The 26469-nt window shown below is 39.0% G+C and overlaps 1 protein-coding gene and 1 pseudogene across 30 annotated transcripts in view; both read left to right on the top strand.

The window, feature by feature from the left end:
- SEC31A (SEC31 homolog A, COPII coat complex component) overlaps positions 1–26469 on the top strand; it is an 81701-nt gene that overhangs the window by 31667 nt on the left and 23565 nt on the right. For 4 of the 30 annotated variants that reach the window (XM_059147692.1, XM_059147949.1, XM_059147779.1 and 1 more), the window contains exons 11-23: positions 145–372; positions 1406–1480; positions 2791–2829; positions 3321–3398; positions 5945–6020; positions 6449–6627; positions 12791–12917; positions 14279–14424; positions 15665–15838; positions 18791–18964; positions 21714–21806; positions 22605–22731; positions 24774–25115. In XM_059147692.1, the coding sequence (XP_059003675.1) occupies positions 145–372; positions 1406–1480; positions 2791–2829; positions 3321–3398; positions 5945–6020; positions 6449–6627; positions 12791–12917; positions 14279–14424; positions 15665–15838; positions 18791–18964; positions 21714–21806; positions 22605–22731; positions 24774–25115 (1858 nt within the window). The remainder of the gene's footprint in view (positions 1–144; positions 373–1405; positions 1481–2790; positions 2830–3320; positions 3399–5944; positions 6021–6448; positions 6628–12790; positions 12918–14278; positions 14425–15664; positions 15839–18790; positions 18965–21713; positions 21807–22604; positions 22732–24773; positions 25116–26469) is intronic. The other 26 variants (XM_059148125.1, XM_059148298.1, XM_059148384.1 and 23 more) reach the window with 19 other exon arrangements.
- On the top strand, positions 22485–22584 carry LOC131822879 (U6 spliceosomal RNA; annotated as a pseudogene).

The following is a 26469-nucleotide window of genomic DNA, read 5'->3' on the forward strand; positions in this document are numbered from 1 at the left end:
GCGGGAGACGGTATCAGCTGCTTCTATCCAGAGTGAGAGCTATTAAGGCCATGGTTCTTTTCCATTAGCAAGCTTTTCAGTAAGCACACTTCTGGGCCATCTCCTTGTGGTCCAGACTGACTTTGTTTTTTGTTCCGTTTCCAGTTCGGAGGCAAACTGGTTACCTTTGAGAACGGCAGAGTGCAGGCCCAGCAGGGAGCTGAGCCGCACCACCACGTGTTCGTCAGTCAGGTCGTCACAGAAGAGGAGTTCCTGCGCCGGTCGGACCAGCTGCAGCAGGTCGTGCGGTCGCAGGGGTTTGTCAGTTACTGTCAGAAGAAAATCGAGGCTTCTCAGACTGAGTTTGAGAAAAATGTGTGGTCCTTTCTGAAGGTAAAGTTGAGATTAAAACAGTTTCATTATCTGCAAATTTAACTCTTCCCAATTATATTCTCGTTCTGTTCTTAATTAAAGAAATTATTGCAGGCTTGTGATTTCAGGAGTTTTCTGATTTGAGATTAAAGAAACCTTATGAAGAGCACGTGACCATATTTTTATGTCAAGAGCTCTTCCCTCTCTGCTTTGAAGAGCCTAGTATGAAGTACTTTTTTAAGAAGTAAAAAACGACATGATAGTTATATTTACATGGGAGATATTTAACATTCGGCAAACCTATCTTAAAGCTCTAACACAGAGCTTAGTTTAATAAAAACGATATTTAGTTTCTTTAGTAGATCCAGTTACAGAGAATGGGACAAGAGGGAAAAGCATGGGGGAGAGGTTGGAGGCATTTCTCACTCCTTTTACCGAGTTGCACTTATGACAAGAGGAAATAGAGTTTCTGGTTGGTCATTTTGCCTCCACTGGAGTGTCTGTTTCTTGATACTAAATTTTCCAAAGAGATCTTAAATGCAGTAAGGTTAAATTCTGAAATTACAGAATTTTATATTTTGTAATCATTAATTTTGGGAAGGAGTTTTAGGACATTGAGTGTTCTGTGGAGCATTGCGTTTTGCATGCCTGTAACCATTGGACGCGAGTTCGCTTGTATTTACAGAAATTATAGTTTAAAGGTAAGCTTTGGGGCACCTGGCTGGCTTAGTCAGTAGAGCATTCAACTCTTGATCTTAGGGTCGTGAGTTCAAATCCCGCAGTAGGCATGGAGCTTCCTTAAAAAGTAAAATAAAAGTAACCTTTATTTGACAAGGGTAATTAATAACTAGTATACTACTATTAAAGAAAACTCTATAGGGGAATGTTTCTTACAGAAGCCTTCTATGTAGTAGGTATAGAAAGCTTTAGTTGGTAACAGTAGACTTTAGTAGACTTTAATTTTTATAATTTCTAATAATTCTACTTGCAGTTTGATCAGGTAATTAAAAATCTAAAGACATGTCTGTATTTCAAGAGTATGTCTTCTTTAAAGGTAAACTTTGAGGATGATTCTCGGGGAAAATACCTTGAACTTCTAGGATACAGAAAAGAAGACCTAGGAAAGAAGGTAAATTTCTGGGGAAGTTAAAGGGCTGTGCTTATGCAAGTAAAATATTTATGTAGCCTACATGTTCTTTTTATAAACTTCTGTACAGGTAATCTCAAGTCATTCAATAAATATTTAATAAGAATTTGTTTGGTTGCCAGAGTTCCAAGTACATATCGTTAAATTCCACCTTGTACCTGGATTTAAAAGCTGCCAGAATCGCCTGGACTCCAGATTCGATTTAAAGAGCTGTGTCGTGTCAGGTAGAATTGGGCTTTGAAAGAGAAGAGGCTGTCAACTTCAGACACTGGAAGTAACACTGAGATTTTAAGAGGGTGCACAACCAGTGGCCCTGGGGGAAGTTTTTGAGAAAAAGGGAACTGTTAGAGACCACCCCGTGTTCACTACAGCTTCCGCGGTGAAGAGCCGAGTCCTGGTCCAGATGAGCCCAGTTTTCGGCTCTCGCCATTCTTGCCTTTAGTCCGCACTCCCAGACTCTGCGGTTTGTCCAGCCGACAGACAGCCAGTAAACATTTTGGAACAAGGGCGAAATATTGTACTGAACCTGAATAAGCGAAAGTCCAACCGAGTCACTTAACATTTTAACTTAGAGAAAGATTCCCTTTTAAAAAGAGAAAGTCGTCCTCCCGTTGCACAGCTTTCTTCCCCCAGAGGGGCTTCGTTACTCCTTCCAGGGTACTGACGGGAGCAGCCCGAAAAACACTCAGCCTCTTGAAGGAAGTGTTTTAGATTCTTTGCGTAATTTGTCTTAGCCCTTTGTTGTTCTTGGAAAGCACCCCGAGTTTTCTGTAGCATTGCTGGATGCCGCGTGCAGGGTGGGGCGCGGCTGCTTTGTCCTCGGAGCAGGGCTGGCGCCCGGCGCGCTGAAGGTGGCACCGCACAGCCCTGCAGCTTACTGGCTGTGTCTTTGCTCACGCCTTTCGATTTTGTTGTATTTAACTTTATTATTAGTCTGGACTTCCTGGTGCTTTAACTTTTACAAGTTTGTAAGAGGTCAATGTGAAGGTTTTACTAAATGCCTAATAGCAAAAATGAGAAAATAGAATCTTCTAATAGCAGTTCTTTCCATAGTGAGTACTTGAAGGAAGTTTTTAAAATTAATTATAGTTATTTAAAAGAAAGTAGAAGAAAACATGCTTACTTTGAGCTTAGGCTTGGGTGGAATAGCAGATTCTCTTCTTTCCGTAAACACACGCTCCCAATCTGAACTTTGGTGGGTTTTTGCCGGTGAAGAGGGAGAAGGAGGTGGCATGTGCTCTGGGCCTTGAACAGAGTTCCGTATAGCAGGCGAGTTGCTGTTTTCATTTCAGATCGCTGTGGCCTTGAGCAAAGTGGACGGACCGAATGCGGTAAGAAGGCCTTTAAAAATAGCTACTTCCAAAAATTTGTCTTAGGTCATAACACAGAAGGAAATGCAATTTCAGATATGTGTCTGTTTTATTGCTTTACAGTGTAAAAATAAATACTGATTGTAGGTAGTTTAATAAGTGAATTCTCATTTTAAAATAAGGTAAGTTTAGCTGGTAGAGAGTATTCCTTTCTCTTGATGATACTTGAATTTTGCAAAAGAGGAAAAACAATATCAGTGACTGCTCAGATATTTAAGTTAAGGTCTTTGTTCCTGGGGGGACATTTGATGGGAAAAAAGGAAAGGTCTTAGCAGTAACGGTTCTTTGCTTTTCCTCTAATAGTATTTCTTACGTCAGTATACCTAGTGTTGCTTCTTATAATGAAACTAGCTCTGAATGTTGTTGGTTGGGTCTTTTGTCTGTCTTAGTCACTAATATTCTTTTAATGCTACATTCTTCAACTTCCCTTGTAATTGTTTTGTGTACCAAAGGCTCTTAAAGACTCTGACCAAGTAGCACAGAGTGATGGGGAGGAGAGCCCTGCTGCCGGAGAGCAGCTCTTGGGAGAGGTACTGATTTCTTTCATTTCTCATTACACTGGGAAAATATGTGATGCTGGTTTATCTCACATGGAAATATGGAAAATTTGCTTAAGTACTGTTCCAAAATGAATTTAGAATATATTGTTTTCTTAGAGATTTTGGGGGTAGGAGTCTATTTACTTGTTTGGGAGAAGGATGGTCTGTGAAGTCTTTAGTTCTTTCACCTGGCTTCTGGAGTGTATGATTCACAGTTAACAGTTGACATGAGACTGACCTGATTTGGTCAGATGGATATCAGCGCGTGAGAATGAAAAGAGATCTTGCTCGGAAATCCACGTACATTGCATGGAAAGCTGATGTTTTTTCTTGACACCTCGTATTTACAGCCTGCTAGCAGTGGCAGAGATTTCTAAATTAGTCTTGAACTTTGAATCCAGGTATAGAATTTTTCACTAAATAAACTCTCATGATTTACTGATTGTCATGAGAAATGTGACACGAGTTGTCGTTGACAATTTTTATGACAGTTAAAAAGAGTCCTTGAGCACAGAGTTGTATCATTGATTTTTCTTCCTTTTGTTTTTCTGGGGTTTTTAACCATTACTAAATAATTCTGTGCTTTCCTTGCTTCCTGATTATATTTCTTGGAAAATTAATTAACAAATTCTTGTTTCTCATCTCATCTTTGACTCGTTCCTTCTTTCTGATAATGGAGATAGCCTGACTATGGAATGTTTCTTATAATCCTTAGCTAAGTTATAAGAATAATTCATCAGTAAATTTAGACTTTCACAAGATAATTATTAAAAAACACTTCCCATGGAAGTAGATCTAATGTTTATTTAACCTGAGAACAAAGAATATGAGTAAAATCTTTATAAAAATTTGAACCAATTGTGGTAATACCCATACAGAATTGTGGGATGCATTCGAGGCATACTTTCATCTATGTACAATTAGACTAACTGTGTATCATCAAGTAGAGGACCATTTGGAAATACACTTACAAATTAATAGCAGAATAGTATGTACTTAACAAAACGGTAGTCACCAGTGTGTACTTTCAGAGTATTTTAGAATAAAATTCTGTTTACCTTGATGATGCTATTTATTTATGAGACACAGTAGTTTATACATTGAAAATGCTCGGCATGTAATAACCCATTTTCTCAGCCTTGTATTTCAGAAGGCCATGAATAAGGGTTTATTAATTGTTTCTTCAAAGACAAATTTTAAAAACTGGTTAATAAAAAAAAAAAGAAAAGGTTTTTTTAGTAAGTTAGTGAATATAATCAGATCAGTGTCTGATTTATTTATTGTGAATTTAATGTGAATAACTTCAGCTCTAAAATTTTTTTATTTAAGCTTTAAAATTCTAGAATGCTTCTCTTTAGGGAAAGAATTAAGGTTATGGTTATCCCCCTGTAATAGTATTAGCTCATTAAACATTATTTACAGATGATGCTACTCTGTGCCCTGTACTAAAATTCCCCAATCCAAAAATGCCCCAGACTTCGCATGCTAGGCATTTATATTCACATGTGTAGGTAACATGAGCAGAGAAGATAGGTATTTTATCTCGTGCCCGACAGCTATGTTTTTCTTTTCTTTTTTTTTTTTAAGATTTTATTTATTTGTTTGACAGAGATCACAACTAGGCAGAGAGGCAGGCAGAGAGAGAGGAAGGGAAGCAAGCTCTCTGCTGAGCAGAGAGCCCGATGTGGGGCTCGATCCCAGAACCCTGGAATCATGAACTGCAGATATGTTTTTCTTTAAAAATTTCTCTATAATCTCTGATACATTTTAATTTTGTCTTCTTATGAATTTTTATACATAGAAAGCATTTAAACTATTTGCCAGCAATATGCCTTCCTTATGTTTCTTTTCTTCTAAAGAAAGAAAATATAGAATTTCTTTTTATTCAATCTTACGGGTAGTCTCAGAAGTTTATAACAGAACTATGTATCTTTTTACCACACCAACCTGCTATTGCAGGTATGACTAGTTTAAGAGAATACAAAATCTGCAATTGAATTTAAGTATATTCATATAGTCTTTTTTTTTCCCATATAGTCTTTTATATAGCATTTGTACAAGGGCACCAGGTGTTTTTTTTTTTTTTCAAGACTGATTCAATTAAAATAAAAAGAACCTTATAACTAACCTTAATGATTGGACAGAAATTTTGAGACACAGAGGAAATTTTAGATGTATAGCATCAGGGTTCATTTAAAGTCTAAATATGGTAAAATTAGAAACATGTATTCTGCATGTCTCAAGCTTTTCTTACTTGAAGTGTCTATGAAAACAGCTTCTTCAGTAATTTCTGAGCTGCCGGTAGTAGATACGTACCTTAAGGCTTTTTTTTAAACATTATTCCTGATAATCTTGTATTTTATTTATGATTGTATCATGGGAGTTAATACTTAGGAAAATCTTGGATCTGAGAACTTTTCTGGAGTAACTCGGCATGTCATCTAGCCAGTAGGTGAATAGTTGTGTGTAAATCTTGTTTGGCAGTAAATTACTCCACTTTCATTCTGGCTAAATTGTTGTCCTGTCCGTCTCTTCAGTGCATTAAGGAGGGAAAACAAGAGTCTGAATTCCTACTGTCAGCAGGAGGAACATTTAACATCTCCATCAGTGGGGGTAAGTACCTATTTCACTTTGGTTTTTAGCAATCTGAAAGCAAGTAATCCCTAAGTTTAGGTTACAAATGTTTTATCCCAAGTGGTAGAGGGTTGAAAAGAAGAACTCAGTTATTTAGTGTGTGTAATCGGTCTCTTGGAGCTAGTGATGTGTTCTGACATCTATATGATAAAAGAACTGTGTAACAGTCTCTATTATTCCTGTGTAAACAATCTGAAAAATGTGTTATTTTACCTGATTTTACTTACATGCATCTCAGTATATTTCCATAGACCTCAACAACTTTTGTTAGAAATTAATCCACTGGTAATATTCAGAATTAGCATTGTTTTCTCCCTTTGTGTGTGCATGCCAAAACGGATATACGTAGGATTTTCTCTTGTAACAAAAACTTTATTTAACTTGGGTGTATTATTTTCTCATTGCAGATATTGATGGTTTAATTACTCAGGCTTTGCTGACGGGTAACTTTGAGAGCGCTGTTGACCTTTGTTTACATGACAACCGCATGGCCGATGCCATTATACTGGCCATAGCAGGTGGACAAGAACTCCTGGCTCAAACGCAGAAAAAATACTTCGCAAAATCCCAGAGCAAAATTACCAGGGTATGTTATTTTAAAAATAGATAAACTATAACACTTACCTAATTATAAAAGCAGTACAGCCTTACTAAAGATAACTGAAATGCAGGAAACAGTCCAGAGCAAAAGACTCACTCATAGTTCCTTGCACCAGGAATAGTTATTGTTGATAGTTTGGCACTGTTACTGTTTTTATTTTTTGTACTTGTGTATGTAACTTTTTTTTTAAATTTATTTTTTATTCATTTTCGGCATAACAGTATTCATTATTTTTTCACCACACCCAGTGCTCCATGCAATCCGTGCCCTCTATAATACCCACCACCTGGTACCCCAGCCTCCCATCCTGTATGTAACTTTTTAAATGATAAGTACTTTTCATTTTTTTATTGTAGAAAAGTTGGAATATAGAAAAATTTAAAGATAGAAATGTTAATTTTAAAATTCTGATTCTTCCATCAAATTGGTATATATCCTTTGAACCTCTTTCTATGTATTTGTAGAATTTTTAAAAAACAGGATCAGGACCACATATGTGTGTATGTGTGTACTTTTGCTTGTAGATATTGCCACTTACATTGTAAATGGTTTACCATTTCATTAAAGATTCTTATAAAAAATTTTTATTGCTCTATAATGTGTTTTAATAAGGATATATTATTTCTCTTAGTTTAGGCAGTTTCACATAACAAAGATAAACATCTTTGTTGTGCAAAGGGATTTTCTGTGATTTCTAATTGTTGAATGAGGCTGTAAGTCCTAGGGAAGGAATTTTTGGTGCAGAGAGTCTGAATATTTTCAAGCCCCTGCTCAACATTGCTAGATGTATTTCTGTGAAAGTCACCTGGTGTTCGGTGCCGTCAGCACTGGTTGCTGCCTGTCCCTCCCTCTTTCAGCCGCACTGTCAACCTTTCATTTCCTCAGACACCCTGGGTGCCCCTTTCTCCCTTGGGACCTTTTACCTTGTGTTCCCTTGCCCTGGAATGTCGTTTTTTTCTTTGCTTTTTTTGTTTGTTTGTTTGCTATAAATTCTGGTTAGTTAGCATACGACGTGATACCAGCCTCGGGGGGACTCGCGCTTCCACGCAGCCCCTGGTGCACTTCATCAGCCCCACCACCCATTCGCTCATTCCTCCCATCTGCCTGCCTCTGTCCTTAAGAGTCTCTTGGTTTGAACCCCCCCATTTTTCTTCCCCTTTGCTTATTGGTTTTGTTTCTTAAATTCCACATATGAGTGAAATCCTGCGGTGTTTGTCTTTCTCTGACTTGTTCTGCACAACATAATACTCCTCAGCTCCGTCCCCATCAGTGCACCGGGCAAGATTTCATTCTTTTGAATGGCTGAGTCGTCTTCCATTGTGTGTGTAGTCTTCCTTTTCTTTATCCCACCATCGGTCAGTGGACAGTTGGGCTCTTTCCATGATTTGGCTGTTGTGGATAATGCTGCTAAAATGTCATGGTGCATTCTCCTTTCAAATCAGTATTTTGGGCGCCTGGGTGGCTCAATGGATTAAGCCGCTGCCTTCGGCCCAAGTCATGATCTCAGGGTCCTGGGATCGAGTCCCACATCGGGCTCTCTGCTTGGCAGGGAGCCTGCTTCCTCCTCTCTCTCTGCCTGCCTCTCTGCCTACTTGTGATCTCTCTCTGTCAAATAAATAAATAAAAATCTTAAAATAAATTAAAAAAAAAAAAAGTTTATACAAATCAGTATTTTTGTTATCTTTGGGTAAATACCCAGTAGTGCCATTGCTGGGTCGGAGGGTAACCCTATTTCCAACTTTCTCAGGAACCTCCATGCTGGTTTCCAGAGTAGCTGCACCAGCTGACATTCCTGCAGACAGTGTGGAGGGTTCCCCTTTCTCCACATCCTCACCAACACCTGTTGTTTCCTGTGTTAATTTTAGCTGTTCTGACTGGTGTGAGGTGGGATCTCACTGTGGGTTTTGATCTGTATTTCCCTGGTGATGAGTGATGTTGAGCATCTTTTCATGTGTCTGTGGGCCATCTTTATGTCTTCTTTGGGAAAACGTCTGTTCATATGTTCTGCCCATTTTTTAATTGGATTATTTTGGGGGAGTTGTTGAGCTATATCAGTTCTTTATATATTTTGGGTACGAACCCTTTATCAGATATGTCATTTGCAAGTATCTTCTCCTATTCCATAGGTTGCCTTTTAGTTTTGTTGATTGTCCTTCGCTGTGCAGAAGGTTTTTATTTTGATGGAGTCACAATAGTTTATTCTTGTATCTCTTGCCTCAGGAGACATATGTAGAAAGAAGTTGCTGCAGTCTATGTCAAAAGGGTTACAGCTTGTGTTCTCCTCTAGGATTTTTATGGTTTCCTGCTTTATATTTAGGTCTTTCATCCATATTGAATTTATTTTTGCGTATGGTGTAAAAAAGTGGCCCAGGTTCATTATTTTGCATTTTGTTGTCCAGTTTTCCCAACACCATTTGTGGAAAAGACTTTTTGTTTTTGCCATTGGATATTCTTCCCTGCTTTGTTGAAGATTAGTTGACCATATAGTTATAGGTTCATTCCTGGGTTTTCTATTCTATTGATCTGTATATCTTTTTATGCCAGTACCATACGTCTTGATGACTATAGCTTTGTGATATACCTTGAAGTCTGGAATTGTGATACTTTCAGCTTTGCTTTTCTTTTCAAGACTGCTTTGGCTCTTTGGGGTCTTTTGTGGTTCCATACAAATTTTAGGATTAGTGTTCTAGCTCTGTGGAAGTGCTGTTGGTATTTTGATAAGGATTACATTAAATGTATGGATTGCTTTGGGTGGTGTAGACATTTTAACAATATTTGTTCTTCCAATCCATGAGAATAGTATATCTCTCCATTTCTTTTTGTCATCTTCAGTTTCTTTCATCAGTGTTTTATAGTTTTCAGAGTACAGGTCTTTTACCTCTATGGTTAGGTTTATTCTTATATGTATTGTATTATTTTTGGTGTAGTTGTGAATGGTATTGATTCCTTAATTTCTCTTTCTAGTATCTCACTATTGGTGTATCGAAGTACAACCAATTTCTGTACATTGATTTTGTATCCTGTGGCTTTATTAAATTCCTGTATCAATTCTAGCAGGTTTTTGGTGGAATCTTTGTTTTTTGTTTTAAGATTTTATTTGTTTATTTGACAGAGATCACAAGTAGGCAGAGAGAAGGTGGGAAGCAGGCTCCCCGCTGAGCAGAGATCCCGATGTGCGGCTCAATCCCAGGACCCTGGGATCATGACCCAAGCCGAAGGCAGAAGCTTTAACCCACTGAGCCTCCCAGGCACCCCGTCTTTGGGTTTTCTGCATAGAGTATCATGTCATCTGCAAATAGTATAAGTTTGATGTCTTCCTTGCCAATTTGGATGACTTTTATTTCTTTTTGTTGTCTGATTGCTGAGGCTAGGACTTCCAGTACTGTATTGAATAAAAGTGGTGAGAGTGGACATCCCTGTCTTGTTCCTGACCATAGAGGAAAGGCTTTTAGTTTTTCCCCATTTTGGATGATATTACTTGTGAGTTTTCATATATATGGCCTTTATTTTGAGGAATGTTCCCTCTAAACCTACTTTATTGAGGGTTTTTAACATGAATGGATGTACCTTTTCAAATGCTTTTTTCTGCATCTGTGGAAAGGATCAAATGCTTCTTATCCTTTCTCTTACTGATGTGATATATCACATTGATTGATTTGTGAATATTGAGCCATCCTTGCAACCAGGAACAAATCCCACTTGACTGTGATGAATGACTTTTTTAATGTATTGTTCAATTCAGTTTGCTATTCTTCTTCTTCTTTTTTTTTTTAAAGATTTTATTTATTTACTTGACAGAGATCACAAGCAGGCAGAGAGAGAGGGGGAAGCAGGATCCTTGCTGATGAGAGAGCTTGATGCAGGACTCGATCCCAGGACCCTGGGATCATGACCTAGCCGAAGGCAGCGGCTTAACCACTGAGCCCCCCAGGCGCCCCTCTCATAATATTCTCTTATAAGTGCTTGTATTTCTGAGGTGTTGTTTGTTACTTCGTCTCTCTCATTTGTAATTTTATTTATTTGGGTCCTTTCTCTTTTTGATAAGTCTGGCTCGTGGTTTATCAGTTTTATTAATGTTTCCAAAGAACCAACTCCTGGTTTCATTGATCTGTTCTATTGCTTTTTTAAGTTTCTATATCATTGATTTCTGCTCTGATCTTTATTATTTCCTTCCTTCCTTCTGGCTTTAGGCTCCATTTCTTCTTCTTCTAGTTTCTTCAGGTGTAAAGTTAGGTTGCTTATTTGAGATTTTTCTTGCTTCTTGAGGTAAGCCTGTATTGCTATATACTTCCCTCTTAGAACCATTTCACTGCATCCCAAAGGTCTTGGACCATTGTGTTTTCCATCTTCATTTGTTTCCACGTACTTGTTTTATTTTTTCATTTCCTGGTTGACCCATTCGGTGTTTGGTAGCATGTTATTTAACCGCCTTGTATTTGGGATTTGTGATCTTTCCAGATTTTTTTCTTGTGGCTGACTTACCGTTTAATGGCATTGTGGTTGGAAAAGGTGCATAGTATGACTTCATTCTTTTTAAATTTGTCGAGGCCTGTTTTGTGACCTCATTAATATATGACCTCTTCTGGAGAATGCTCCATGTGCACTTGAAAAGGATGTGTATTCTGCTGTTTTAGGGTGGAATGTTCTGAATATATCTGTTAAGTCTCCTCCTGCTCCTCTGCCATCCGATCCAGTGTGTCATTCCAAGCTGTTGTCTCCTTGTAGATTTTCTGTTTAGACCTGCCCATTGATGTGAGTGGGTCATTGAAGTCCCCCTCTATTTTTGTGTTATTATCAATTAGTTCTTTTATGGTTTTATTAATTGTTTCATATATTTAGGTACTCCCATATTGTGGTGCGTAAATATTGATGATTGTCACATCTTCTTGTTGGATTGGCCTCTTCATTATTAGGTAGTGCTCTCCTTTGTCGCTCCTTACAATCTTTGTTTTGAAGTCGGGTCTAATAGAAGGATTGCTATTCCAGCTTTCCTTTGATGTCCATTTTTGTGACAAATGTTTCTCCACCACCACTTCGATCTGTATGTATCTTTAGGTCTAAAATGAGTCTCTTGTGTGCACTGTATAGATGCGTCTTGTTTTTTAATCCAGTCTGACACCCTGTATCTTTTAATTAAGGTGTTTAGTCCATTTACAGTCAAAGTAATTATTGATAGGTATGTACTTATTGCCATTTTATTGCTTGTTTTGTGGTTGTTCCTGGAGATTTTTCTCTGATCCTTTCTTTTCTCTTTTTCACGTTTTGCTGATTTTTTCTTCAATGATATATTTGGATTTCTTTCTCTTTATTCCTTGCATGTTAATTAGTGGTTTTGACCGGTTGTTGCTGTTAGGTCTGTCTGTAGCATCCTCTGCATATAACAGTGTGAAGTTGATGTTAGTTTGTTTGAACTCATTCTTTTTCCCTCTCCTCCCCATTGTTTATATATTTTATTTCCTATCTGTGTGTGTATGTGTGTTCCTTGACTCATTTTTAACTTCTAGGGTATTTAGGATAATTGGATAGTTATCTAGTTGTGTTCATAGGACAAGCTTAGGGTCCTTCTCCTCCTCTGCCATCTTCCTGTTTTCTGACCTCTTTTCTTCTTGATGAAGTTAATTCTGACTTCATATCTCACATGTACTCAGAACATTTTTCCTGATCCATCAGACCAGGTCATGTTTTCCTGTTAAAAGGTTTTTTTTTTTTTTTCCAAAGATTTTATCTATTTATTTGACAGAGATCACAAGTAGGCAGAGAGTGAGGAAGGGAAGCAGGCTCCCCGCTGAGCAGGGAGCCTGATGTGGGGCTCAATCCTAAGACCGTGGGATCACCACCCGAGCAGAAGGCAGAGGCTTCACCCCACTGAGCCACCCAGGCGCCCACTGTTAAAAGTTTTGATTGCACCCTTTACTTTTCCTTCCCTGCCTATTTATAAAATATGCTTGTTTGATTTTTTTTTTTTTTTTTTGAGAAAAAATAACCATCTTATGTCATTTGGTTCAAGGATATACTTCACTTTGCTGCTGCTTTATTCTGCATGAAATACTTTGAATAGTAGTTTTGAATGATATGATTGATTAGCCAGAGTTCATTTTTACTGACACACCAAAGATTTTTAATTCTCCCTTTTTTTCCCTTTCTTAAGCTAATTACTGCAGTGGTGATGAAGAACTGGAAAGAAATTGTCGAGTCTTGTGACCTTAAAAATTGGAGAGAGGCTTTAGCTGCAGTATTGACTTATGCTAAACCAGATGAATTTTCAACGCTTTGTGGTAAGAAAATGAGCCTTATATTTATATCTATATCATGTATATGGCATAGCATATTTTAAATAAAATTACTGACAGATCGTATTAGAGATTTTTGCAGAGCAGCTAATCACTCGGTAACAATAAATTCTCATTTGCAGGCTTATCTCAGAATTGTTAACTGTATTATTTCTCCATACCTAGTCATTATTTTTAATGATTTTGGTTTTAGGCAGACTAAGCTTGGAATCTTGCCTCCACCACTTATTAGCTCTATGACCTAGGAAGGATTACTTTCTAAGCCTTAGTCTGTTATTTGTAAAATTGCATATAATCAGATTTCACTTAATAAATATTAGCTTGGTAGGAGCGCCTGGGTGACTCAGTTGTTGAAATGCCTGCCTTCTGCTTGGGTCATCATCCTGGGGTCCTGGGATCAAGCTCCAGATCAGGCTCCCTGCTCAGTGGGGACTCTGCTTCTCTCTTTCCCTCTGCTGTTCCCCCTACTTGGACTCTCTTTTTCTCTCTGTCAAATAAATTAAATCTTTTAAAATAAATAAATAAAGTGTTAACTTGATAAAATAAGTAATTATAGCATTTGAGTGAAAATTATAAATTACCATTAAAGGCCATGACTATACTGGTGGCTAAGGAATGATACTCCTTATTTGTAAGAAAAGAAGTTTCAGGCCACTGGTATAAGAAAAACCAACGACTTGCTACCTTGAAAGCATTATGAGAATATGAAGTATGAGGTGTTAACTTTATTACCATAAGTAATTTATAGTGGTCCTACCTACCATTTATGTTCCTTCTAAATGTGCCGTATTATATCTACACAAACATGAGATGCGATGAAATGGAGTTAAATGTTCTTTAGGATTTTTCTGTTCAAATATTGTTCCCATTTATTATTTTTTAATATAACTAATAGAAATTCATTCTATAGCTGGGTATATAGAATCTTGTCAAGCCATTTATTTTATACAGTTAGTCACACATTTCCTTCTTTTTTTTTAATTTTTAAAAGATTTTATTTGCTTATTTGACAGAGAGATCACAAGTAGACAGGAAGGCAGGCAGAGAGAGGGAGAAGGAGGCTCCCCGCTGAGCAGAGAGCCCGACTCAAGACTCGATCCCAGGACCCTGAGATCATGACCTGAGCTGAAGGCTGAGGCTTAACCCACTGAGCCACCCAAGCACCCCTACTTCCATTCTTTTAACTGATAAATATTTACTGGGCATTTACATAATAGTGATTTTGTTTCTGTCATTGGTTGTGTGAAGTTTAATTCATACTTCTGAAAATATTATTGGTCTTCTTACAACTTCATATATAGATTGTTTTGAGCCTAATCTCATTTTGTTTTCTGCTTAATCTTTAGATCTTTTGGGAACCAGGCTTGAAAGTGAAGGTGACAGTCTCCTGCAGACTCAAGCATGTCTCTGCTATATTTGTGCAGGGAATGTAGAGAAACTGGTTGCATGTTGGACTAAAGCTCAAGATGGAAGCAATCCTTTGTCCCTTCAGGTTAGTATCTTTGAACAAAGGTGCTTCCTTTCTCGTGCTGTCTTTCACCCTACTTCTATCTAGAAGTTGATTCGTTCCAGAAGTTCATGGCTTTCCCTTGTTATCTACGTTTTAGAAGTTCTTTTGCTGGATAATTTATGTGTCTTCATAGCTGTATTTGGAGGGGCAAAGTATGAAATGATGGAAGAGGTCAAATGGGGTCACAACTGTTTGTGAAGTCAAGGTTATAATTGGGTAGTTAACGGGGGGAAGCAGCCCTAGAGTTTCCTTTTTCCTCTTGCTTCTCTCTTCCTGCCTCTGTTGACCCTGTCTGCCTTGGGCAAGGGAAGAAACAGCGCGGGCCCGGGATGGGAGGCGTCCCCAGTACCAGTAGAGAATAGATTAAGATATTCGTGGTTAGGGGAAAACGAAAATAAGGTGTAAGTGGAATCCCGTGTAGCACTACAAGCTGGGCGAGAGGGGGAGTAGAAATATGGGGACTCTTCTCAGCCACTGAATAACTATATATTTAGATACTTTTTTCCAAGCATGTAATCAACAGAGTGTCATAATATTTCATTCAAATATATTTCTTTTTCTCTCTGGAAAGAGATTTTCTCAACAGAGTTATTACTTTAAAGATCACTCTATTAAAACTGAGAATCTGGTAGGAAATCAAGAATTTCCTTCTAAGTGCTTCAGAGAAAAAGCACACTTGCTTCGTACTTCTGGATCTGTGTACCTTTGCAAGGCAGATAGTAGGATATTCTTGTGCTTTGTACTTGAAGCTCCCTGTTGTTGAAATAATTGGTATCGAAGAGCAACGTGAGAAACTTTGGGTTGGAGTATAAGCTCATTGGAGGTTGCCTCATAGCAGTACTGTTTTTATAGTGTAACTAGTACGGTATCTTTAGTCAGAGTTCATTTTCTACCTGCTGGAACTCAGCATCTGCATTTGGGTATCTGCCTGTCGCTTTCACTTTGGATATTTGCCTGCTTCAGTTCACTAGACGAGTATCTGGCCACTTAAGGGTATTTAGGAGAAGGTGGTAACTTAGGCCTTATCCATAAATAAGAGCCCTTCTTCCTCCTTACTTTTTGGGTTTACCTAAATCATGGTCAGCTGTTGCAGCATTTTTAAGAAAGAGGGCAGCATGATGTACTTCTAGTAGGTTTTAGAAACCTACTTTGTCTTCTCCTGCTTCTTTCACCAACATCTTCATCTGGTTCTCCTTCTCTCTCCCTTCTCTTTCTCATTCAGGATCTTATTGAGAAGGTTGTCATTCTGCGGAAAGCTGTACAGCTCACCCAAGCCATGGACACCAATACCGTAGGAGTTCTTTTGGCTGAGAAAATGAGTCAGTATGCCAATTTGTTGGCAGCTCAAGGCAGCATTGCTGCAGCCTTGGCTTTTCTTCCTGAAAACACCAACCAGGTAATTAGAATTGACCATTTCTCTTCTTTTAGTGTGTGAATAAGGTGAGTCCAGTAGGTAGCACTCAGGACTGAACATACTGCTAGGTAGAATGTTTTAGAGCAGTTGAATATCTATCATCTGACTATAGGTGAGTGTTACTGCAGTTATTCAAGGATCATTTAAGGTGTAACCAGACAGTATCAGAGAGATAGGATACTCTTGTAGTATGATAGATCCCTTTGTGCTGAGGGGCATAGTATTTGAGGAAAATCAACGGGGAAAGGACCAACTTTTTGTTTCTTTTTCTTTCTTTTTTTTTTAAGATTTTATTTATTTATTTGACAGACAGAGATCACAAGTAGGCAGAGAGGCAGGCAGAGAGAGAGGAGGAAGCAGGCTTCCTGTGGAGCAGAGAGCCCGACTCGGGGCTCAATCCCGGTACCCTGGGATCATGACCTGAGCCGGAGGCAGAGGCTTAACCCACTGAGCCACCCACGCGCCCCCCAACTTTTTGTTTCTTAAGCCAAATGCTGATTCTTTGTTCAAGGTTCTTAGTAGGAATCTTCTGTATTGAAAAGCTATAAATATTTAATACTTAACCAAACATGTGGGGTTGTGGTTTTAAAACGCCACCCCAGACAGATACTAGCAAAGAAGTTAAATTTTTTTATTTAAGCTTTTATTTATTTATTTGACAGAGAGAGATCACAAGTAGATGGAGAGGCAGGCAGAGAGAGAGAGAGAGAGAGAGAGAGAGAGAGAGAAGCAGGCTCCCTGCTGAGCAGAGAGTCCGATGTGGGACTCGATCCCAGGACCCCGAGATCATGACCCGAGCCAAAGGCAGCAGCTTAACCCATGGAGCCACCCAGGCACCCGAAGTTCATTTTTTATACCATTCCAGTCTGATATTTTCTGGGGATTTTGGGGGCAGGTAGGGGGAGGCATAGAGAGAGGTAGAGAATCCTAGCAGCCTCCATGCCCAGCGTGGAGTCCGACATGGGGCTCCAATCCATACCCCTGAGATCATGACTTGAGCTGAAATCAAGAGTCAGATGCTTAACCAGCTGAGCCACTCAGGCGCCCCAGGACAAGTATATTTTTAAAGTACTAAACCACAATTACATTTCTAATTTCATGTCCTTATTTGGTATCCATTAAAATGGGCTTTTTCAATGCAGTGGAATTCAGTAAGAGACTGACTGTGTAGTGATGGACATGATTGCTAGGATTCTTTTCCTGGGGGGGGGGGGGTTCCAAATTCAAACTGAATATAGACCAGTAAACATCTGATTCCAAAAGTGATACATACTGTGATGGAGGTCGTAGGGCTGTGGAAGCTGGAAGAGGTCTATCTGAAGTTAATAGTGGAGCATGGGTAGAAATTGTGGTGGGATTTGAGGGCAGTTTTCCACAAGTAGGATGTTTCTAGATCTGGATTGTGTGTCTGACAAAGCATAATCTTGAGCCTTAAAGAATTTTGTTTCTGTACTTTTTATTATAAACTTTACTTTGTTTTTAATAGATTTTTTTTAGTTAAATATTTTCAGTATTTTTTCTGTTCTATGGAATTATCAATACATTTCCTTGAGTAATTTCATTGAGTAAAAATATTTACATCTGTGTTCCAGGATTATGGAGATATGACTAGTTGGTTTTGAACACACTTACATGTCATATCTTTCTAAACTGTTTATGAGAATATAGGTAGAATAGAAAACATAGACTTTATGATGACTTTGGCCTAATAGTTTTATGCCTTTTTACTTAATAAGACTCCGTTATTAAGTTGTAAGACCCTTTAAGAGTAACTTAATCTAAAACCTTTAGATCTTCTAGGCTTAGTATTAAACTCCTTATTTTTAATACCGTTTATAACTGTATATTTTCTATACCTTATTCTTTGTTTTTTCTTTGGGTTTTTAAAGAACATTATGTAAAAATAAATAATTTCAAAGTTACTGTCTTCTATGTATCTCAGTAGACCCTTAAGTATTTTCTGGGGAATATGTTCTGAGACTCTGTGATATCATTATAGTATCTGGTTTTCCTCCCTGATAGGCAATAAAGTATATCTTCAAGTTTAAATGACAGCTTTAAACCTTTAAGGAATTGATAGAAATGTATGATTTTGAAAAATATTATAATCAGTTAATGCTGAAATATTTTAACATTACTTTTTTGTTGTTGCTTGTCAATACCTAGAACATGTACATGGTCAACTCACACTTGTTGTAGATCTGTATAATCATAGATCTGCGTAAGCTACTATGAGTGTGACATCTTACTCTTTTTTTTTTTTTTTAACGTTTTATTTATTTATTTGACAGACAGAGATCACAAGTAGGCAGAGAGGCAGGCAGAGAGCAAGAGAGGAGGAAGCAGGATCCCTGCCGGGAAGAGAGCCCGATGCAGGGCTTGATCCCAGGACCCTGAGACCATGCCTGAGCCAAATGAGAGGCTTTAACCCACTGAGCCACCCAGGCACCTGACATCTTACTCTTTTAACTTATTTCCAGCATCTCTTTTTTATTAGTCTTCCTCTTAGATCACCATTTTCTCCCATCAGCATCTTTAGCAGTTGATTCTTCTGGGGCCTTTTTCCCTATAAAGAAAAAAGTTGTGTTTTTTTGAACACTTTTATAATTTGTGATTACTCAACTACAAGAAAATACAGAAGAGCAGAGATGGTAAGTGACATTGATCTTACTCTCCGTGGTGGGTGTGATTCCAGACCCTGCCTCAGGTAAATTACAAGTTACACTATATATCTTGGACCTTTGGTATCAGTCTTGAGTTTCCGAATCCCATGATGGGAAACTCCCCTCATGTGCCAGGGTCTGTTATATAGGAAATAGCATATAAACAAGGAATGCATGCCCAATCAAGCTTACTTGAAGAAAAGCAGCATGCTGTCATATAGTTGGGTGAACTCTAACAGCTGGCTTTGTTTTCTTCCATTACTTGTTATAGCCAAATATTGTGCAGCTTCGTGACAGACTTTGTAAAGCACAAGGACAGCCTATACCAGGACAGGAATCATCTAAAACTCCTTATGACAGGCAGCAGCTGCCCAAGGGCAGGCCTGGACCAGTGGCTGGCCACACACAGATGCCAAGAGTTCCAGCTCAGCAATATTACCCGCATGTGAGTCATATGGTCCTGATGAAGTAGAACATTCATGTATTTCTGTTCAAATTGGTGGTTTTAGTTTAGTGGATGAGAAACCTTAATCTGCTCTGATAAAACTAGATAACATATTATTTTAATAGTTTTTCTTTTTATATTCTTGGAAGTGGTATTTATGGTCTGTTTTTTAGTTTTGTTTTGTTTTTTAAGATTTTACTTACTTATTTGTAGTAAGATTTTACTTACTTATTTGACAGAGAAAGATCACAAGCAGGCAGGGCGGCTGGCAGAGAGAGGGGGAGAAGCAGGCTCCCCTCCCGATGCAGGGCTCCATCCCAGGACCCTGAGATCATGACCTAAGCTGAAGGCAGAGGCTTTAACGCACTGAGCCACCCAGGCGCCCCTGTTTTGTTTTTTTAATGATCACTTTAATCTGGGCAAATGGATTATATTTTTTTTTATTTTTTTATTTTTTTTAAGATTTTATTTATTTATTTGACAGAGAGAAATTACAAGTACACTGAGAGGCAGGCAGAGAGAGAGAAGGAAGCAGGCTCCCTGCTGAGCAGAGAGCCCGATGCGGGACTCGATCCCAGGACCCTGAGATCATGACCTGAGCCGAAGGCAGCGGCTTAACCCACTGAGCCACCCAGGCGCCCCTGGATTATATTTTAAATACAAATTAATTTAAGCTCTCTGGGGAGATTTCTTCTTGTTTCTTATCACTCAAACTTCCCTTACACATGTACATGTGTTCTTGAAACTGCTACAGTTTGAGTCATCCAAAAAGCTAAGTTAAGTAGTAGGAATAATTTGGGGGGTGATTTGGTTAATATTATAAAATATTCTTAGAAAAAGTACTCTTTTTTTTGCATATTCTATTCTAAATCATTATTATAAGTTTACTGTGTCTTCTGCATCAGCCCCATAAAGAGTATTCAGAGTACACTTCCTTTTTTTTTTTTAAGATTTTATTTATTTATTTGAGAGAGTGAGAGAGCACGAGCGAACACCAGTGGGAGAAGAGAGAGGGAGAATCAGGCTCCCAGCTGAGCCAGGAGTCTGATTCAGGGCTCAGTCCCAGAACCCCAGGATCATGACCTGAGCTGAAGGCAGATGCTTAACTGACTGAGCCCCCCAGGTGCCCCTAGAGTACACTTTGGGGTAGGGGGAACAACTTGGATAGTAGAGAATGAAGGTATATGAAGTTGTAGGTCATAGGGATTACTACGATGATTAAAGATTCTTTTTTTTAAAGATTTTATTTATTTATTTGAGAGAGAGAGCATGAGAGGGAAGAAAGTGAGAGGGAGAAACAGACTCTCTGCCGAGCCGGGAACCTGATGTGGGACTCGATCCCAGGACTCCGGGATCACGACCTGAGCCAAAGGCAGTCACTGAACCAGCTGAGCCACCCAGGCGCCCCATCTGTTGTACCTTTGATTAATACATTTGATTTTAACTGTTTTGTTTTTTCCTTTATTTTTTTATTTTTTGAGAGTTTTTATTTATTTTATTTTTTGAGAGTTTTACTATGAGTGCCTGTCTTTATTCTACCTGTTGGTATATTGGTAAACAAAACAGATTAAGTTTCCCGCTCATGGAGATTGAAGTGGTTTTAGAATGTCTGTGACGTAGATAGGACCAAGCAGGCAGTGACTAGAAAAACTGAGAGGCAGAGAGGTCAAGTGACAAGACAAGAGTTTTAAGACTTAAAACTTGGATTTCTTAGCATTATGTGGCTAGTTAAGGGCCGACCTGGTGCTGGAACTCCCAAGCGCCTTTAGTTCGGTCACACTCTCTCTCAGGGTACTGAAGTGTGACACCCTTTACACTGGGAAAAGAGAGTATTTACTCTTTATGTCATTGGGTTTATCTGTCTTTCTGGTAAGATGTAAAAACACTGGAAGACTTTGATTGTACTTTGACCTGGCAGTCTCATGGTTTAAGAAAAGAAGAACAAATTCGGTAATACATTAAGCAGCGATTTTCTTGATTAAAGCTTATCGTACGCTGAATGAAGGGTTTTTGTGAAGGTTTATTTGACAAAAAGATTTTGATGGCTTAAAAAATTTTTTTGAAAACTTCAGGACTCCAGAGTAAGCAGCATGGTGTAGTATAGCAAATACTGGCCTGGGAATCAGGAGGCCCGATTCGGTCCTAGCAATGTCACCAGCTAGTTTTATGGACCTCAGCAAGCCCCTTCATTTCTCAGTGAAGTGTTGGCTTTTTCCGAGGTAGACGGTTAGGATTAGGCTGGATGATCTCTAGTACACTCTGATTGTATGTTTCTAAACCTCATACGGGACTAATGTGATTTTTTATGGCTCTAATAAAATCCAGAAAGGGGTGCTTATAGCAATATGTTTATAATCTAATAGTAGCATGACTATGATTAATGCTTCAGAATCACTTTTTTACTCAATTACCTTTCTCCCCCCACCCCAGTGTCTTCTTTCCTACTTAACAGAAACTAGCCTTTTCCCCTTATTCTTGACACTTGAATGGCATTGTTTTTATGCTTTGATTTAGGTTTTCATATTGATTTTTCCCCTGCCTCCCTCCCCCTGTTTTCGTTGTGAATGTGTGTTTCTCTTTTAGAGTCCCCGCTACCTTGAAAGTAGTGCCTGACTAACATATAGTGTCTTGCTGCTCTGATTTTTTGCTTCGCATCTGGCTATTAATGCCTTTTGGGTTTTTTTTTTTTTCTTGTTTTAACATTTTTACTTTTTATTTTCTGTGATTGGTATTTCTTTGTTCAATTCAGGTTAGAACTGCCCCTACTGTCACTAGCTGGAGTAACAAAACTCCTACCGCCCTTCCCAGCCATCCACCTGCAGCCTCTCCCTCTGACACACAGGTACACCTTCATTATTCCTCTTGGGGCAGAATCCTGCTCACCCAGATATATATAGTTAAATATTCTCTAACCGCCCCTTCTCTTAAGTTCTCCTCCCCCGTCTGTCTGCCTGCTTATTGCATTTTTAATGCTTTGGGGTGCAAGAAGCAGTCTTAGGACAATTTGTTTATTGTCTTATCTCTCTCCTTCTTTTGTGGTTCTAAATTGACCTCAGCTAGAAAAATATCAGCTGAAGTTCTAACAGTGGTTTAAATCTGATTGCACTGAAGATTTTCTTTTTTCTTTCTTCTTTGTTTTTTGAGCATTGTGGAAATTGAAGAGAAGCGAAAGTTCCCTTGTGGCATTTATGCTTATATTTCCAAAGTGTGGAGTAGTGGATGGCATTTAGTAGAGATGGAAAATCTTGGTGACTATTATGAATATCACTAACACTATTTTATGAAGTCATTAGCATCTGTTGCCATTCTTTGCATTTATTACTTTGGACCTGTTTAAATCTTTAAGCCACTTAGAATGCGTTGCTAAGAGAATATGTTCTAAAGAAAATAGAATGTACAAAATGCAGTGTTTCTTACACAGTGAAGTTTTTTTTGTTTGTTTTAGAAAAATAAACACAATTCCATTTCAGAGATTGTAAATCCATCTGGTAAGATTCTTGGTTCCAAATGTAATCCTCCTGTGCTTGCTTTGGCAGCACATTTACTAAAATTGGAACAAGACAGAGAGGATTAGCATGGCCCCTGCGCAAGGATGACATGCAAATGTAACCCTCATTTGTGTCACACTCTCATTCCCTAGGGAGAAAATCCTCCACCTCCAGGTTTCATAATGCATGGAAATGTCAACCCAAATGCTGCCACAGCTCAGCTTCCCACATCTCCTGGTCATATGCACACCCAGGTACCACCTTATCCACAGCCACAGCGTAAGTAGTGCGACCCTGAAATCCTGGTGCAGCCCTGTGTCTTATTCTAATGTTGAAAAGATTTGCTTTGGAGCTCCAAACTCATCAAGTCGGTTTTAACAAGCAAAGAGAGAACCATTCTCTGTCGGACGTGAGAGAGAGAAACATGGTTTCCTAGGAAGCATCCTGAATCGGCATGCCAGGAAACGGCTGGTGTCAGTCTGTTCAGAACAGTTCCCTAGCAGCTACTAAGGACAGTGAATTGTCCCATGATTTGGATATTTTTTTAAAATGGAATTTGTGAAAGGATTTGGTTGCATATTCTTTTCCTTTAAGAAGGTTGACACAAACCATCTTTGGAAAAATGGTTCCGAAGGACATTTGTTCTTGTTTTCCATTTGTATCATCTTTTTTAAGAAATAGACTTTTTTTTTTTTTTAAAGATTTTATTTTATTTAGCTGACAGATCACAAGTAGGCAGAGAGAGAGGAAGGGAAGCAGGCTCCCTGTGAGCAGAGAGCCCGATGCGGGGCTTGATCCCAGGACCCTGGGATCATGACCTGAGCCGAAGGCAGAGGCTTTAACCCACTGAGCCACCCAGGCGCCCCACGAAATGGACTTTATTTTAGAGCAGTTTTAGATAGCACATTTGAATGGAGAGTACAGAAGTTTCCAATATCCTCCCTGCCCCTATGCACAACCCCCTCTGCTGTCAACAGCCCCTACCCCAGTAGTACATTTGATACCGTTAATGAACCTACACTGACATGCCATTACCACCCAAAGTCCTTGGGGTACTTACTTGAGGGTACACTCTTGGTGTTGAACATTTGATGAATTTTGACAGATGTATAATAATGACATGTGCCCACCAGTGGCTTTTGTTTTTTAGAAAATATTTGCACTTAGAAAGAAAATATCACCACTGTTATAAAATTTAATTGACCAAAAAAAAAAAAGAAAAATCTCCAGGGGGGAAATTACAGGACTAAACAACTATTACAAAAGCAAGAGACCGTTACCTAGTAAGAACTAACCCTAATAAGCCTGTTCTGTGCTAAAATGGATGTCCTTAACGTGGATACAGATTTGACATGACTTTTCACATGTGCTCTCTTCCGAATAAAGTAGGTACAGTTCTAGTAGATTCATTGCGTGGGAGTCCATACCTACCCCTGGTCATGAAGAATGTGATGGTATTCTCTAATCCGGGCTCAGATCTTTGCATCAAAGTGTTAGTTGGGTGCCTGGATGCTTACTAACCAGCTGTGCCCAGAATATGAAATACTGTTTTGTCAGGGACCATGGAGAGTTGGCTATTAATCTGAAACTGTGGCCCAAAATCACAATTTGGGTAGCTGATGATATTACCAGGTGTTGGAGAAGGCTTCTGATTCGTAACAATAGTGTTCACCCTACAATTCTTGTAGTGGCAGAGATGTTGAGCCACTACCAAAGTCCCCTTATTTACCATAAGGGGAAGTGCTGGGAACATGTAATTCCGGCATGGTTCCATCTGGTGGCTGGTAGGTGTCACTGCAGGCTTTCCCCAGGGTCGGGAACGGGTCAGTCTTGGAGTTCTTGGGTCTGATGATTCGAAGAATTTTTTTTTTTAAGATCTTATTTACTTATTTGAGAGTGAGAGTGAGAGAGAGAAAGGACGAGTTGCGGGGGTGGGGCAGAGGAAGTGGGAGAAGCGTACTCCCCTCTGAGCAGGATGCCCAATGCTGGGCTCCCTCCTAGGACCCTGAGATGACGACCTGAGCCAAAAGCAGATGCACAAGTGACTGAATGACCCAGGAGCCCCTCAAAGATTTTCATAGCCAACAGCAGTCTGGAGATGGCAGGTTTCAAATACTGGATCCAGTAACTGTTAGTATCATTTAAGGAAACCCAGGGTATCAAAAGCATAACGTAGAAGTGTTAATATATGGTTGTAGCTCATTGTTGAAAGAATAATGATGAAAACAATTTCCACAGAATGAAATAAGTTTGGGTTTTTTTAGTGCTATCTGAATAAACTTATAACTAATTAAAATTTCTGTTTCTTCTCCTCGGTGTAGCTTATCAGCCAGCCCAGCAGTACTCCTTCGGAACAGGGGGTTCAGCAGCGTGCCGGGCTCCGCAGCCTGTCGCTCCTTCTGCTTCAAATGCTTACCCTAACACCCCTTACATGTCTCCCGCTTCTTCCTATTCGGGGCAGCCTCCGCTGTACGCAGCGCAGCACCAGGCCTCTCTACCTGCCTCCAGCTCTGCTGCTGCTTTCCCTCCTCCCCCTTCCTCTGGAGCATCCTTCCAGCATGGCGGACCAGGAGCTCCGCCGTCATCTTCAGCTTACGCGCTGCCTCCTGGAACAACAGGTACACTGCCTGCTGCCGGCGAGCTGCCTGCGTCGCAAAGAACAGGTCTGCGCTTGAAAGGGATTGGGTTTGGCTCCTCTATTTTTCATGAACACCTTGGGGGGGGGGGGGAATCATGTCTGACTCTGTGTGCTGAGCAGTCCGAGGTGCTGACTGAGTTTGTAGAACAAATGCTAGAACTAGTTCTAAAAGTGTGATTGTCCCGTAATGAACTTTAGTTGCTAAGTGAGAAGAGCTTCAGAACTTAAGAAGGGTAAGAGCATATAATTGGCCCCTGACCTTAAAGTAAGTGGTAAGAAATTCATTGGCAAGATAAGTGGTGGTTGAAACTAGATTTAATTGACACTTACTGCTTTAGAGCAAAACTTTGTTCTGTTCTCACTGCGTTTTCAGTTTTTAAAATTATTTGTGCCTTAAGCTCATTCATGGAGACTAAAAAGTATAGTGTAATGAGATTGTACATAATTTTATAATGTTTATTTACAAAAATGAGGAATCTCAATATGGTTATTTAAAGGAAAAAAGTGCGAGAACACAGCTCTGACAGAGAGGATGTCTGAGACAGTAGAAAGTCAGCGGACAGTAGTGTATCAGTTCCTCATTAGGACAATACCACCCTCAGACATTTGGGGAATTTCAAGGATTAGACAGATACATAGATAGATAGTCTAATAGTATAGTCGTGCCTAAAATTTTCTAATTAAAATCATAATTTTAAATTATTTCTATGGTGAAATACATGTTTTGTAAGTTCTTACTTATCTCATAATTATAGCATTACATTATTTTTTATGGGTAGGTTATACTATCTGATTTTTATTTGGGTTAGTAATAGGGGTCTTAAAATCATGTGTTATAAAAAGGGACTGATGAGTCCGGGTCCAGAACCATCAGCCATACTGGTTAAGAACGCAGGCTTTGAAATGGGACTTCCTGGATTTGTATCCCAGCTTCATTAACTTTCTAGTCGTGTAACCTGGATGAGTTACGTAAACTGCCTCAAGCCAAAGTCCTTAGAAATAATAGTATCTATTCATAAGCTTATGCAGATTATTGAATGCACTAATACATTAAGACATGTGGGGATAGTGACTGTAAAATTTGCTGTGATTACACAGAAGCTGACTCAGAATTAGAGCTCTGTGCCTGTTGGTATTTGGCGGTAATTTCCCTTTTAGATCATCTAACTGATGTGTTTGAAATAGAGGGGCAAAGAGATGAATGAATCTTGCTTTGCTCCTAATACTGAAGTTGCTCCTGGGGAGTCCACTATATATATTTTTTCTTTTAAGCAGGAGCTGTAATTACTGAAAACACTTTTTATAAATAGGATCTGCTGAGGAAGTATTCTTTTCTGACAAGGTCTTATGGGTCCACAATTATATGCCTGTCTCCTCTT

The sequence above is a fragment of the Mustela lutreola genome, chromosome 1 (assembly GCF_030435805.1).
Source record: "Mustela lutreola isolate mMusLut2 chromosome 1, mMusLut2.pri, whole genome shotgun sequence".
Lineage (NCBI taxonomy): Eukaryota > Metazoa > Chordata > Mammalia > Carnivora > Mustelidae > Mustela > Mustela lutreola.